This window comes from Scomber japonicus, chromosome 4 (assembly GCF_027409825.1).
Source record: "Scomber japonicus isolate fScoJap1 chromosome 4, fScoJap1.pri, whole genome shotgun sequence".
NCBI classification, from domain to species: Eukaryota; Metazoa; Chordata; class Actinopteri; order Scombriformes; family Scombridae; genus Scomber; species Scomber japonicus.
The window spans coordinates 23,119,497-23,132,279 of NC_070581.1; the positions used below are offsets into that span (position 1 = coordinate 23,119,497).

At 38.3% G+C, this 12,783-nt stretch overlaps 1 protein-coding gene across 1 annotated transcript; it reads left to right on the forward strand.

Moving 5' to 3' along the window:
• Nucleotides 1-394: 394 nt before the first annotated feature.
• cdh26.1 (cadherin 26, tandem duplicate 1) lies at nt 395-11,176 on the forward strand. The gene is made up of 18 exons (XM_053317988.1): nt 395-421; nt 2,789-2,842; nt 2,926-3,018; nt 3,142-3,303; nt 3,404-3,551; nt 3,802-3,971; nt 4,068-4,196; nt 4,272-4,457; nt 4,582-4,856; nt 6,112-6,257; nt 6,356-6,589; nt 6,670-6,891; nt 7,579-7,703; nt 7,849-7,923; nt 8,399-8,473; nt 8,687-8,752; nt 10,641-10,706; nt 10,958-11,176. Exons 1-18 carry the CDS (start codon nt 395-397, stop codon nt 11,174-11,176), a joined length of 2,472 nt encoding a protein of 823 aa, XP_053173963.1.
• The last annotated feature ends 1,607 nt before the right edge of the window (nt 11,177-12,783 follow it).

Genomic DNA, 12,783 nt, shown 5'->3' on the forward strand with positions numbered 1-12,783 from the left:
GACATGGTAAACTGAGCTTTAGAGGTGAAGGGGAGCACTTCTGAGCCAAGCCTTTTTTTCTCTCAGCACACCTAGAGAGGGCAGCACAAGCTCCAATTACCTCCTTATCTAAAACACTCTCTCACAAAATACATTTTGACATAGAAGCAAATACCCCAGTACATACATTAAGAACAGGTCTGGCTGCTCTTATCCTACACAACAAACTGTATAAACAGACATTACATTTAACATGTTATATCACACCTGTATCTATGAACAAATACTCCTTTGTTGACTGCGGAGTCATTCCACCTGCTGCCTGGAGGCATTGTGGGCTGTCCTCTGTTTGTTAAGGCTGTTATTAACTCTTTTGGAACACTACTACAGACGACACCAGGCAGAAAGGATCAAGATGAGGACCATTTTCCTGCTTCTCTTGGTAGGCATTCAATTCTGAATTATCTACTGTCTCAGTAAAGCAACGTACTGTCTGAAAATGCTACTTAAGTCAACAATGAGCTCGAAAAACAAAAGCGAGTATTTGGTTATTTTTTATCATAAAGTGTTTTGAGAGAGTTTAGTTAATTGTGATTTTGCACACGTAGTACATGTAGTTTCTGCTGCAGGCAAATGTGAATGGATAGACTCATCAAGAAAAACCAGTTCTATGCATGATACTATGGAAATACGAGCTGTGGCCGCAGTAACATGAGCTCCTTACAGTACAATGTTATTGGATTAGATTGTTTTTTAAAGTTTAGATATGTTCCTGAGAATCTTAAAGCATGCACTGTTTTGAATTGCTCACTTCCCCCTGTGGTCAGATCTTTTGTTGTTATTCCAACATAAGTTCCTTGTATTATTTAATAGATATAAGGATTGTGCAACTTAATTCTGGGCAACAAGAGATTCTCTTTTGTGTCCTACTAGTACTTTTGCTGAATTCACTGTGACATGTTTTGAGGTCTTAACTAAATAATTTGCTTGAGCGCTTGGGTGAATTAGCTTGGATATTTAGGTATCTAGGTGTTGCACTAAATAAATTGTGAAAAATGTGGTTTCCATTGTGCCAAACACATGTCAATTGGGCATCTTTACTTTATTTGTAAGTAAAGAGAAAAACAAGAAAAAAACCACACCTATTTTTGTGAGATGTTAACTTGTAAGGTAGACATAAAAAAGGGAGGAGATAGCATATTTTATGATGATTAGCATTGTTGCAGACCACTGAATCACTGAGGTATCATCCCTTTAGTTACACTTCTCTGGTTTATGGACCAAAATGGTGTCATCCATGGATCTTATTGGATACTTCCCTTTCCCTCCTACCTGTCTAGGACAATGGTTGGCCTGTCACATGACATGAAACGCCATTGATTGATACATGTCTGGATGTACATAATTAGTTACTTTTTGTGTATCTTTTTTCTACCCTATTTAAATGCTGTTTGTCATTTGTTTTATGATGACCCTGATGAAGGCCGCTTGTTCTGATGCTGGAGATTTGACCTTTTTAGACTTTTTTCCCTTCTCTGTGCACCTTGGAAGTAGGTAAAGTTGTGCCAGAAACCTATACACTGAATCACTGGCCACATTTCTGATTTTTCCAGCGATCTGAATAAGTGAAAAACAAATTGCAATCACTTGGATTTTTGAACTCAGTGTTTTCAAACATCTGTTCTACACACTACAAATGTCACCCTTATGAATGCCAGCTTTTATTAAGAAGAAGACAAGATCTGCCAAAACATTGATATAAGGTTAAATAATCAGAATTTAGAGCACCCTGGAGGCCTGGCTGGGATTAATTACAAAATGAAATGTCCCCAGTTCGTACCTAGCTGGGAACCTTTGTTGCATGTGACTCCCCACCTCTCATTTCCTGTCGTGGTTAAACCGTATAGGCAGTCAGAAGAATATAAAAAAGTTCCAACTAGAAACCGATTGTTATATATATACATATATATATAAAAACTATGGTATAAAGGGTGTGCAGGTGATCGAGTGGTTAGAGCGCATGTCACAAACGCAGACGACCCGGTTTCAAATCCCAGCCGCAAGGTACTTTGCTGCATGTCACAACCCCCTCTGTCTCCTGTTTCCTGTCTGTCTACTGTTAAATAAAAGCATCTGTGCCAAAAAAATCTTTAAAAAGAAAAAAATTATATAAATAAAATTATGTTATATAGGCAGCATGATCCTTTTTCTTAATTCAAGTTGAAAACATATGTATATATGTACAATATGTCTTTTTGTTTTGTGTGTTTTTTAAAATTTATAGTAATTTATAATTATTCCCAGTGAAGTTTAATATTTTAGTACAGTGATGTCATTTTATAAAATAACGTTTATTGTTGAACTGTGAAATTACCACACCTCCATTACATATCTTTGTCAGATCTAGTGTTTGATAATCACACTTTGAGGGATCTTTGCAAAAAATGTGTGTTCATGTAAATATTCTGTAGCTACATAAAAGACTATTGGCTGATATATCGATATGGGATTTTTTTACTACCGAAGATAACAAAAAATCCAGTATCGGTCAGGCCCTAGTACACTAATTATAATCCTGTAAAAAATACAGGGACACAAATGGAGGGAAAGTCATGAATGGATGAACATGCAGAAAGACAGTCTGATAGAGAGACAGCAAAACAGACAATGAGACCACAGCAATACACTTAACTCTAAAGGAGAAAATAAGAGTAAAAGAGCGATAAATGAAGTGTGTTGAGAAAGGTCTTTGAAATGTCTCTGTGATGACAAGAATCAGTATTACTTTCCAGTTTCCTTACTGTTGTAGGTTGCAGCCGCTGCAGAATCTCATCGAGGCAGCCAGAACAGGCGTGGCAAGCGGGTAACTGACTCATGTTTGGAACTGTAATCTCCTGCCAAAAATGTTTTGCTTCAAGCTGAAATTTTAACAATCATATCAAACAGGAGCTGTTGGTGCGCTCCAAGCGAAGATGGGTTTTGTCTACGATTGAAGTAACAGAAGAGGAACCAGGGAAATACCCCAGACAGATTTCACAGGTGAAGACATTATTTTGAAAGAAGTAGAAAGAAGTACATGAAATGATATTCAATATGGCAGCTTAGTTAGCCATGTCAAACAAGCAGACAATAACAGTTAAATTGTTTCTGTCTTGACACTAGATGTTTAATGACAGGACAGATCAGGAGAGGAACCACCATAGGTTTCATATAAGTGGAATGGGTGTGGATAGGCCGCCACTGGGAGTGTTCTCCATCCATAAAGAAGAGGGGTATGTCTATGTCCATCAACCCATCGACAGAGAGAAATACAGCCTCTTCCATGTGAGTTAATGCTGAATCGCCAATCCCCCTTATAATATTAATTATACTTATTAGTTTGTAACCATTACAAATAATCTTACACGAATACCTTTTCTCACAGATCAAGTTTGATATCTACGACAAAATCACCCATGAAAAAATAGACAGGGAACTTGCTTTTGACGTAGAAATAAAGGACATCAATGACAACGCTCCTATGTTTTTCGAAGATAAAATCGTAGCATCTGTGAAGGAAAATTCGCCAGAGGGTGAGTATACAATTGTGGACATTTTTGGCCAGCAATTACTAATTACACATTTGAGAAATTAAAATAATATCACAGTGATAAGGCTATTGAGGAGTTTTCATGAAGTCTATAACGTTTAACAGAAACATGTTAATCCTTTCAAATCTGGGCTCAATCATACTGTGTACAGTACTCTCTCCCACTCCCATTCTTTACTTCATTATAACATATTCCTTACTCTCCTGTACTTCCTTTCCTCATCTCCTTGCAGGGTACTTGCCAGTACAGCTGCAGGTGACGGACATAGATGAGCAAAACACAACAAACTCTCAAATCACAGTCAGTGTGTTATCACAGACACCAGAAGAGCCCAAAATTGCGGTGGAACGGATCGATGGCAGACTGGCACAACTTAAATTTACAGGATGTTTTGACTATGATGTAAGTCTCAATGGCTTATTGTACCTACACCATGTAAGTTCACACACAGTCATTTGGATTTGATATCTAAAATATTATCTTTTATACATGTTTCAGAAAGCAAAGAAGTATGAAATGATTATTCAAGCAAAGGATCATGGAATACCGTCCCTTTCCTCCACTGCTGTTGTTACTCTCGATATTCTTGACGCCAACAGTCATCCACCAACGTTCAAGGCCAAGGAGGTAAGGGTTATAATTATTGTTAGTTTCATTTTATTGATTTATGATGTTAAAGATGAAAATGTTCTGCCCGTCCAGTACCACGGTGAGGTAAAAGAGATGGTCCTCAGCGATGAGGTTTTGAGAGTTGCAGTAGAGGACAAGGACACTCCTAACACCCCTGGGTGGCGTGCCAAATACTTTTTCATTAAAGGGAATGAGGATGGAAACTACGCCATTAAAACTGACCCTGAAACTAATGAGGGCATTCTGAGTGTGATCAAGGTAATTCTGCATTTCTCATTCTAAATGACACTTAAAGTGGGTCAAGCTAGCTTCAAAGTTTAATTATCCACCAATAAACAGTAGCTGAACCAGTACTGACTTTGTATTTGTGTTTGTTTTCCAGGGGAAGGATTTTGAGCGCACAACCTTAACAACCCTACAGCTCGGAGTAGAGAATGAGGAACCCTTATTTGTTTGTAAAGGCAAAACACCTGGTGGCAAAGGAACACCCCCACCTCCAAATTCAGTCAACATCACAATGAAAGTGATTGATGTCAATGACCCACCTGAGTTTGACAAAACAACAGAAGATGTGTATCAGAGGGAAGAGAAGGAACCAGGACAGGTCCTGTTCACTCCAACGGTTAAGGACGTTGATTCTGACGTAGACAACATAAGGTTGGTGTATATAGTGTGTACTGACTGAGCTCATCCCCACCTTGCACATACAGTTTAAAAAATAATAATCTTACAATGGTATATTGCCTCATGTTAGTTTTTTAAAATGAGCACATATGAACATTTTTGTAACAGGTGGAGGAAGAACCCAATAGCAGCACAGAACCAGTGAGCAGTTTTAAATGATCTTTATTATACAGTCCACAAGGTAACTGAACAGGTATAGGGTTATGCGTAGGGCGACAGGCAGGGCAGGGGTCAGGGTCACTGAGCCCTCTCTGACTCATAACACAGAGTAGGCAGCAGGTAAGATCATGGCAGTAGCACACAGAGTTGAGGTGTATGACCAGGCAGGAGTCTCTGGGCTCTCCTAACAGGATCGAATCCGGAGGAGGCCACACAGCCACAGGCAGACAGGAACAGGCAATATTCGGCGTCAGGGACAGAAGGCTGGTGCGTTCATGAGGACATGGAGGTCCAAGGCAAGGAGGTCAAAACCAGACAATTTTTGATACATTTGTTCATCAAAGAATAACAAGAGTGTGTATTGAGCTAGATATTTTACAGTGAAAACCTAAACTCGTCAATTCTCTCTGGTGGACTAACTATGTAACATTAACACTGTTTCTAAATTACCACAAATTGTATTTGTATTTATTTCATTAGTTTATTTGTCAGGGACAGTGCATATTAATAAACATTTCTGTAAATATGTCAGAATTAGCCAAAAGGCTATCGTTCATGTGTTGTTCCTGGCCAGGTGTGATTTGGCAGTCTAAAAAAAAGAAACCAATTTAAAACACTGTTTGTGAGAAGTGTCACGAATTGCCATCGGTTGGAAAATACAAATGCATTTCCATACTGCAATGCTTATACTGGACGGCAAATATACCAAAACTGACATATCTTCAATAACCTAACTGCTGATGTATTTCTCTGGTCCTGGCTGCAGCTCACCAAGAATAGTATATAGAATAAAACTAACATTACTTCAACCACATAGTACCTCAAATATCAAATATGTAAAGTGCCAGCCTAGAAGTTGCAAAAGAACATTTAAGTGAATGCCCTTTCTCTGTTAGTCTTGCCACCCACATGACCTTGGTTTCACTGTGGTCGCTGTGGGAGTTAGATCCATTTTGACTGTAGCATAAAACCAGGAGTTTCAGGAGTTGTTTCAGCAGCTGCAATTTAGAAATCATAATTTCAATGAATGTGCTCTGTTCCACTCTCCAATCTCTCTTACTATGATCAGGTATGTGCTATTAGAAGATGCAGCTGACTGGATGACCATTGATGAAAAAACAGGAGAAATCAAAGCGTCTAAGAAGATGGACAGAGAGTCACCCTTTGTTGACAAGGATAGCAATTACAGAGTTATCATCGGTGCCATAGATGATGGTATGATGGACCACCATTAACTAAATATTAAACAAACAAACACACAAATATGACAAGATTAATGAAGTGGTGCTTTTTCATTTGCTGTGGTTACCAAGGTGAGCCTCCAGCCACAGGTACATGTACTGTCTTGGTTCACCTGGGAGATATCAATGACAACATTCCTAAGCTGATCAACAATGGGGTCATTTTGTGTGGAAACAAGGCTGACAAGGTCACAGTGACTGCACAGGACTCAGATGCCCCTCCTTTTAGCGGGCCCTTTGCCTTCTCCCTGAATGATGAAAATGATGCAACTCTAAAGAAGCAATGGAAACTAGAACCTGCCTTTGGTGAGTAACACCTCTTTATCAAAAAAATATTTTTTCCAATTGAAGACCCATCTCAAACTTCTCTTTAAATCCTTCACCAGGTATGGAAGCAGGGATTATTAGCCTGAAGACACTTGCTTATGGAAACTACTCGGTGCCCGTAGTGATAGAGGATCAGCAGGGTGTGATTGGACAGGATACTGTGGAAGTGATGGTGTGTGACTGTGGAGAAGGACCTGTATGCCTTGCCAAAGAGTCTGCTTCATCTAGTCTTGGGCCTGCTGGCATTGGACTGCTCATTTTAGGATTTCTCTTATTTTTATGTGAGTATGGCAACAATGAGCATCAGTGGAAACATGAACAAAAGCACAAGACTCATTCTCAATAAACCTGCACTGACCTTAAAAAGTTTAAAAGTCAAGTAATTCAAATTAACTGCTCTGAGAAAATCTGTTCAAAATTGTCAACTCATAACGAGACCACCTAGTCATTTAACTAATAGAGTGGTAGGGTAGCACAGTGAAAAACGTGATTTATTATTTCTGCAGCACCTGAACACAAACAAACAAGTAGTCCAATAGCTGACCTCATCTGTTTGTCTTTATTTTCTGATTAAATTTAGGTTTAGTTAAACCTAAATTAGGCTTGGTATGCTGGCATGACCCTTGTATCTAATGCTCTGGCTGTCCTGATGTGCATGCAACATACGCAAAAGCCATACCATAAATTCCTTCCTTTAGTTTTGAACCTTTGAAGAGATGTTTCAATGAAAGCAAAGCATTGAGGTTCCTCAATTGTGGTAACGAAGGAGGGGCAAGCACTGCTCTCTCACTTTCCCACTCAGAGTAATTCTGCCCATTCATTGATTAAACCTGCAACCTCCCGATCACAAGCCTATTTAACTTTTCTAAACTAGGTCACTACTGCCCTTGACAATTATGTGCCAGTGATGTTTGCAGAAAACACAACATGTACTCTCTTCTTAGTGTTATTTTGATGTGTGTCAGCAGTACTGCTGCTCCTCTTTATGTGTGAGTGTGGAGGAAAGGACTTCAAGCACATCCCCATGAATCAGGACGAAGGCAACCAGACACTCATCAAGTACAACCAAGAGGGAGGGGGCTCTGAATATAAGGTATGTTGATCGTGTTGTGTGTGTGTGTGTGTGCAAATTAGATTGACAGTGACGGTATGCTATATTTGTTGACAAATCCTACTATGTCACCCATTTTTTGGAGGCTACCCTGTTACTTATTCTTTTTTTGTCTCTTTTCTATCAGGCTGAGCCCACTCTGATACGGACACCTACACAACATATAACTGCAACCGATGGCCTAAAAAAAGCCAGCATGCCGGTACTAATCATGTCTCTCCTAAGCCTATTATTCTCCTTTTTGTGTTGACATTTTCCACTGAAAGGTCTTAGGTGTGTCAATGTGAGTGCAATAGAAGAAAACAATTTTAGAAAGGGCAGGTGTTATCGTCCTGCAAAATGAATGACAGCTATAATCCACTTAAGTTTTCTTTGTCTCTCTATGTAAGGTTGTGGTTAAGGTGTGTGGTGTAGACACGTCTACAACACAAATAACTGTTTGGAAAGAATAATGTAGTAGGTAAAAGGGTGAACTTGTACTGCAGCATAATATTTACTGTAGTTAACTGCATAACACTGTAGTAGCCTCTGAATGTAATATAGCAAAAGGCATAAACGTGTATGGAGTTATTATTTTCCATAAATTGACGCTTTGCTAAATAGCCTACTACTAACGAAAATAATGTTTATTGGCTATGCTTGTAAGATTGCTTCATCCATTTGTTCTGCTCTACAAGATGTCTCAGATGTCTCAGATGCCTGCAGTAATGGCCCAGGATATGAATGGCTTCAGCAGTGCAGGGTTAAACCTGGTGAGTAACAGGTCTTTGAATAGATTGTGTCCTTTATGTGTTTGAGCTTCTTTACGACAAAATATTATGAAGATTTAGAGGAATATTTACAGACTTCAATGAAGGTACAGTGTTTTGTGGTGCATGCAAATATAACCAAAACATATACATCTTGTCTCTGCACTCTACTATATCCTTCCCTACTGATTTCACTTCAATGTATATCCCCTATAGCCTGACTCTAACATGGCATCACTGGGCAGGCAGCAAAGCGAAAGAGGCATTGGAGGGCAGACCATGGTGAGTAGTTATAACTGTGATTGATGAGTGGGTTTTCGTTCCATTGTTCTGGTGGGTGCATATTGAAGAGAATGTTTGCTTGCATCCATAAGGAGGTGCCAAAACCTGTACGTTTTATGTAGGGATGTAAATCACAAGTTTCTTCACGATACGATATTATATCGATTTAATGAACAACGATTCGATGTTTGCCGATATCAAAAAGTCTATCACGATACGATTTCGATTGGATTCGATTCAGGAGGTAGCAATTGATATGAGAAGTTATCACAGCTGATTTAACACAATCACTTCCTTTTAAATCAAATCACAAAACGCTTCTAAAAATATAATTTGACATTTGTATTTCTATTCTTTTTTCTCTACATTTTGATGTACAGTTTTATCCTATAAATCCTATATATTCATCCTATAAAATAAAAAATTGAGTGTTAGACACACTAGACACACACATCTAGAGTCTGAAAGCAGGAGCTGGACCAAATAACAAAATCTGTAAAGGCAAGAAAAAAGTCTGCACGCTGCAGCTCCTAGTGCTGGTAGACTGGGATACACCTGCATTGGGAGCTGCGGATGTTGCTTCTGTTTTAAAACTGTGGTGTCTACCATGCTGGGAGGAAAAAAACGACACGATAACACAGGTGTTTGTGTGTCTGAGTTTACAGTAACGTGATGTCTGAAGCATCTGATGATAGACTGACTGTATAATCCAGCTGCAGACGTGTTGCAGCAGCAGCAGCAGCGGCAGCAGTGAAACATGTCGCTCTTTTACAGTCGTGGTTTTTAGTTTTTGTAGAAAAAAGATAACTTCACAGATTTTTTTTCTGGCCGTCGCCATGGCATTTTATTTGAAGGCGTGCGCGGGAATTTCAAAATAAAAGCACGTCTTAAATGATCGAGGTCTGATCGATGGTTTCATTTTGTATTGATGCTATTGACTCGTTGCTCATTAAATCGATGTATCGATGTAAATCAGCGTATCATTGCACCCTTACTTTTATATAGGCCTATGTTACGTGAGCAGAAGCAGCCTGTTTTCTACAGTCTGTGGAGCAACACACATACTCAGTATCAGTTTCAGAGTTTCATCCTTTTTTAAAAAGCTGTTTTTGGGGGGGGGATGGGAGAACAAATCTGGAACCACAGGTGGATTTCCTTAAATTATTTAGAGATTTTGGAATATTTTTTTACATTTTCTTTCATGATTATGTATTTTATTGTATTTGTCTGCACATTAAAAATACAGCAGCAATAACACAGACATATATTAAAATACAGACTTACACCTACGCACACACAACAGTTTGTGGTGCTGTTACATTTTACTGTGTTTTATTGAAAGATGTTTATAATATTTAATCAACCTTCATTTATATTAGATCCTGATCCATTTAATTTGACTGAAGAACAGAGTTTTAGCATGCTTTCTCTGTCTATACATGGTCCCACAGAGAACAATTTCACAAACACAACTGTCAAAAACATTGAGGTCTATTAGGCACACGTCTCCAGATAATGTCAAGTAAGGCTAGTGTAGACTGAATCAGTGTTACTTTCTTTCATTTCAGTACTCTACGTGGACTACAAGCAGGGCAAACACCTTCCAGGTAAGTGGTGCTGTTCATTCATTTTTAATATCTCTTAGTAAGTAGTACAATATAAATATAGTCATACATTATTCTGACAGTATCTAAGAATGCCAGAAAACAAATATTCCAATGATTAATTATGCAAATTAATTTCTGAAATTAATCAAGTAATCAATTAATAATTGATTCCCTATATAAGACAAAAACATCTTTGAATTGTATACACTTTCTTCTGGATACAGTACATATTATTCTGGCTACATACTGTATGAACTCATAATCTTCCTTGCTTTTAACAGGGAAACTCATACCAACGCTCTTTCAGCTTGCGATCAAATCAACACATTGCAGATCACATCGACAGGGTAAGAGAACCTCAAACCCCAACCCTAACCCTAACGCTTTGTCTCACACCACACAGAGCTAAACACAGATATGCTACATGAATGCCTGATTATTCAGTAAACTGCACTGAGTGGTGGATAAACCACAATCCTGCTGCAGTGAAATGGATTCAATTAATCTTCATATACATAACATGTATATGTATGTACAAATGTCTGTTTATATATATTTTCATATGATGAAATCAATTTTTAACCCCTAAATTCTACAGAGACTGTACGTGATTGATGGAGACCATGTAGACCACCCTGCGTACCAACCCTATGAATATGCCTATGAGGGAGAGGGCAGCAAGTGCCAATCACTGGATGAGCTGTCACTCAGCAACTTAGGAGAGGATGGTCAGTTTCTGGATAATTTGGGGCCAAAGTTCAAGACCTTGGGAGGCATCTGTTATCAGACAATTCAAGAAAAAAACATACAACTTTAAAGGGCAAAGCTGGATTGTGATGTTTTTTTTCAAACAAGTCACTCTTCTCTTCTTGTTTGTGATTGTGATTATGGACCAATCTCAGGGGATCCTTGTAAAAAACATATACTGCAATGGTTGGATTTTTAAAAAATATACTTTTGTACTTTGCGTACATTTTGGACTTAAACATCTCATAGATATTTTATGCTGGCATCTATCCATGAAACAAGAATTAACTAGTAATGGCTTGCTCAAAGATATAATAATTGCACTACACACAAAGTCATGCACTGGTTGTTTTGAAAAGCTATATTTTGACAGTGACAGGTTGTTTGTTATTTTTTACTTTTCTACTTTTAATTACTGTGTATATCTCAGTGCTTTTAACAGTGTGTTATTTCTAGCTCTAGTGGTTCTGTAAGGACAGTATTATGTTGATGTTTTGAACTGTAATTTAACAGACATTTATCTGTTATCTGTTAAAATTCTCTGCTTTAAATGTGCATTCCATTAGTAAAACAGTGAAATGTAGTATCTGAAAGATTTACCATTACTGTCAGATATGCTGGTGGCAATCTTTGGGGGAAAAATCTTTTTACTGGGTGCTGGGGTAGAGGGTGTTTAAGTGTACATAACAGAACAATTTTAAGCAAGACCATACTATGATTTAATATCACAGGTTTATTTTTAGCTCCTATCGATTGTATTGAATTTCTTTTTTTCCCCCACTTTTAACTAACTAGCTAAACCTACAGATTGTGACATGAATGAATGAATTGCGAGGGAGTGGTAAATGTCATGCAACTTGTCAGGAGGGTAGATAGCTCAGTTGACCTGACTGTTTTCTCACCCTGCACGCAATTCCTGCAGTAATCCCACATAGCATTGTGTAGTTTATTTGTTTTAAAACTGATGACAGCAGCTGTCTATGTTGAAAGTGATAAATACAATATGTCTAAATGATGTTTGTGTCATGTCCATTTCATATCATTAACTTCCTATGTCAGTGCTAGAACACTGTGTGATTGTATCTGATGTTTTGCCTCCCTTGTTCTCAGGTAAACAGTTGCTGAAAAGTTAGCTACCCTATCAGTCTGTCAGTGTAGCAGATTTTCTTTTTTGATTATTGTAACGTATGATGAGGTAGTCAACACAAAACAATAGTGTGTGCATGGCTCAGCATCATTAATATGGATGTGTGGGTTATGCTGTCATGGTTAAGGTCAAGATATTTTTATGTCTACATGGGGAAATGTGTTGTGGACTCGAGTTCCACGATAATTTAGCAAGTTAACCTCACAGACTAACAGCACAAGGTGGTGAAGATGATCTTATTCACCTGAAGACTCTCCACTGTTAATCAATGAATCAATTGTCTATGGTTGGCTGGGATAGGCTTTCAAACAGATTAGTTAAGTCAGATGAGTGTCTCACCAGATACAGTTACGGGTGTGGCAATGAGTGTAATATGCCAAAGGGCATTTCATATCATAAAAATCTTCAGCCTGCGTGATGTTTTATTTGTTTTTGTTATAAATATGTTTAGATGTTTTGCCAAGCCAGCCTTGAGCAAAACTGGATCCTGCAGTGCACTTAAAGGTTGAGAAATCTATTAGCAGTCGTGC

Coding starts and splice junctions, on each gene's coding strand:
- cdh26.1 (XM_053317988.1), top strand. CDS start 395: ATGAGGACCATTTTCCTGCTTCTCTTG. Junction 6,590..6,669: donor GAAACTAGAACCTGCCTTTG/GTGAGTAACACC, acceptor ATCCTTCACCAG/GTATGGAAGCAGGGATTATT. Junction 8,753..10,640: donor GCATTGGAGGGCAGACCATG/GTGAGTAGTTAT, acceptor TGCTTTTAACAG/GGAAACTCATACCAACGCTC.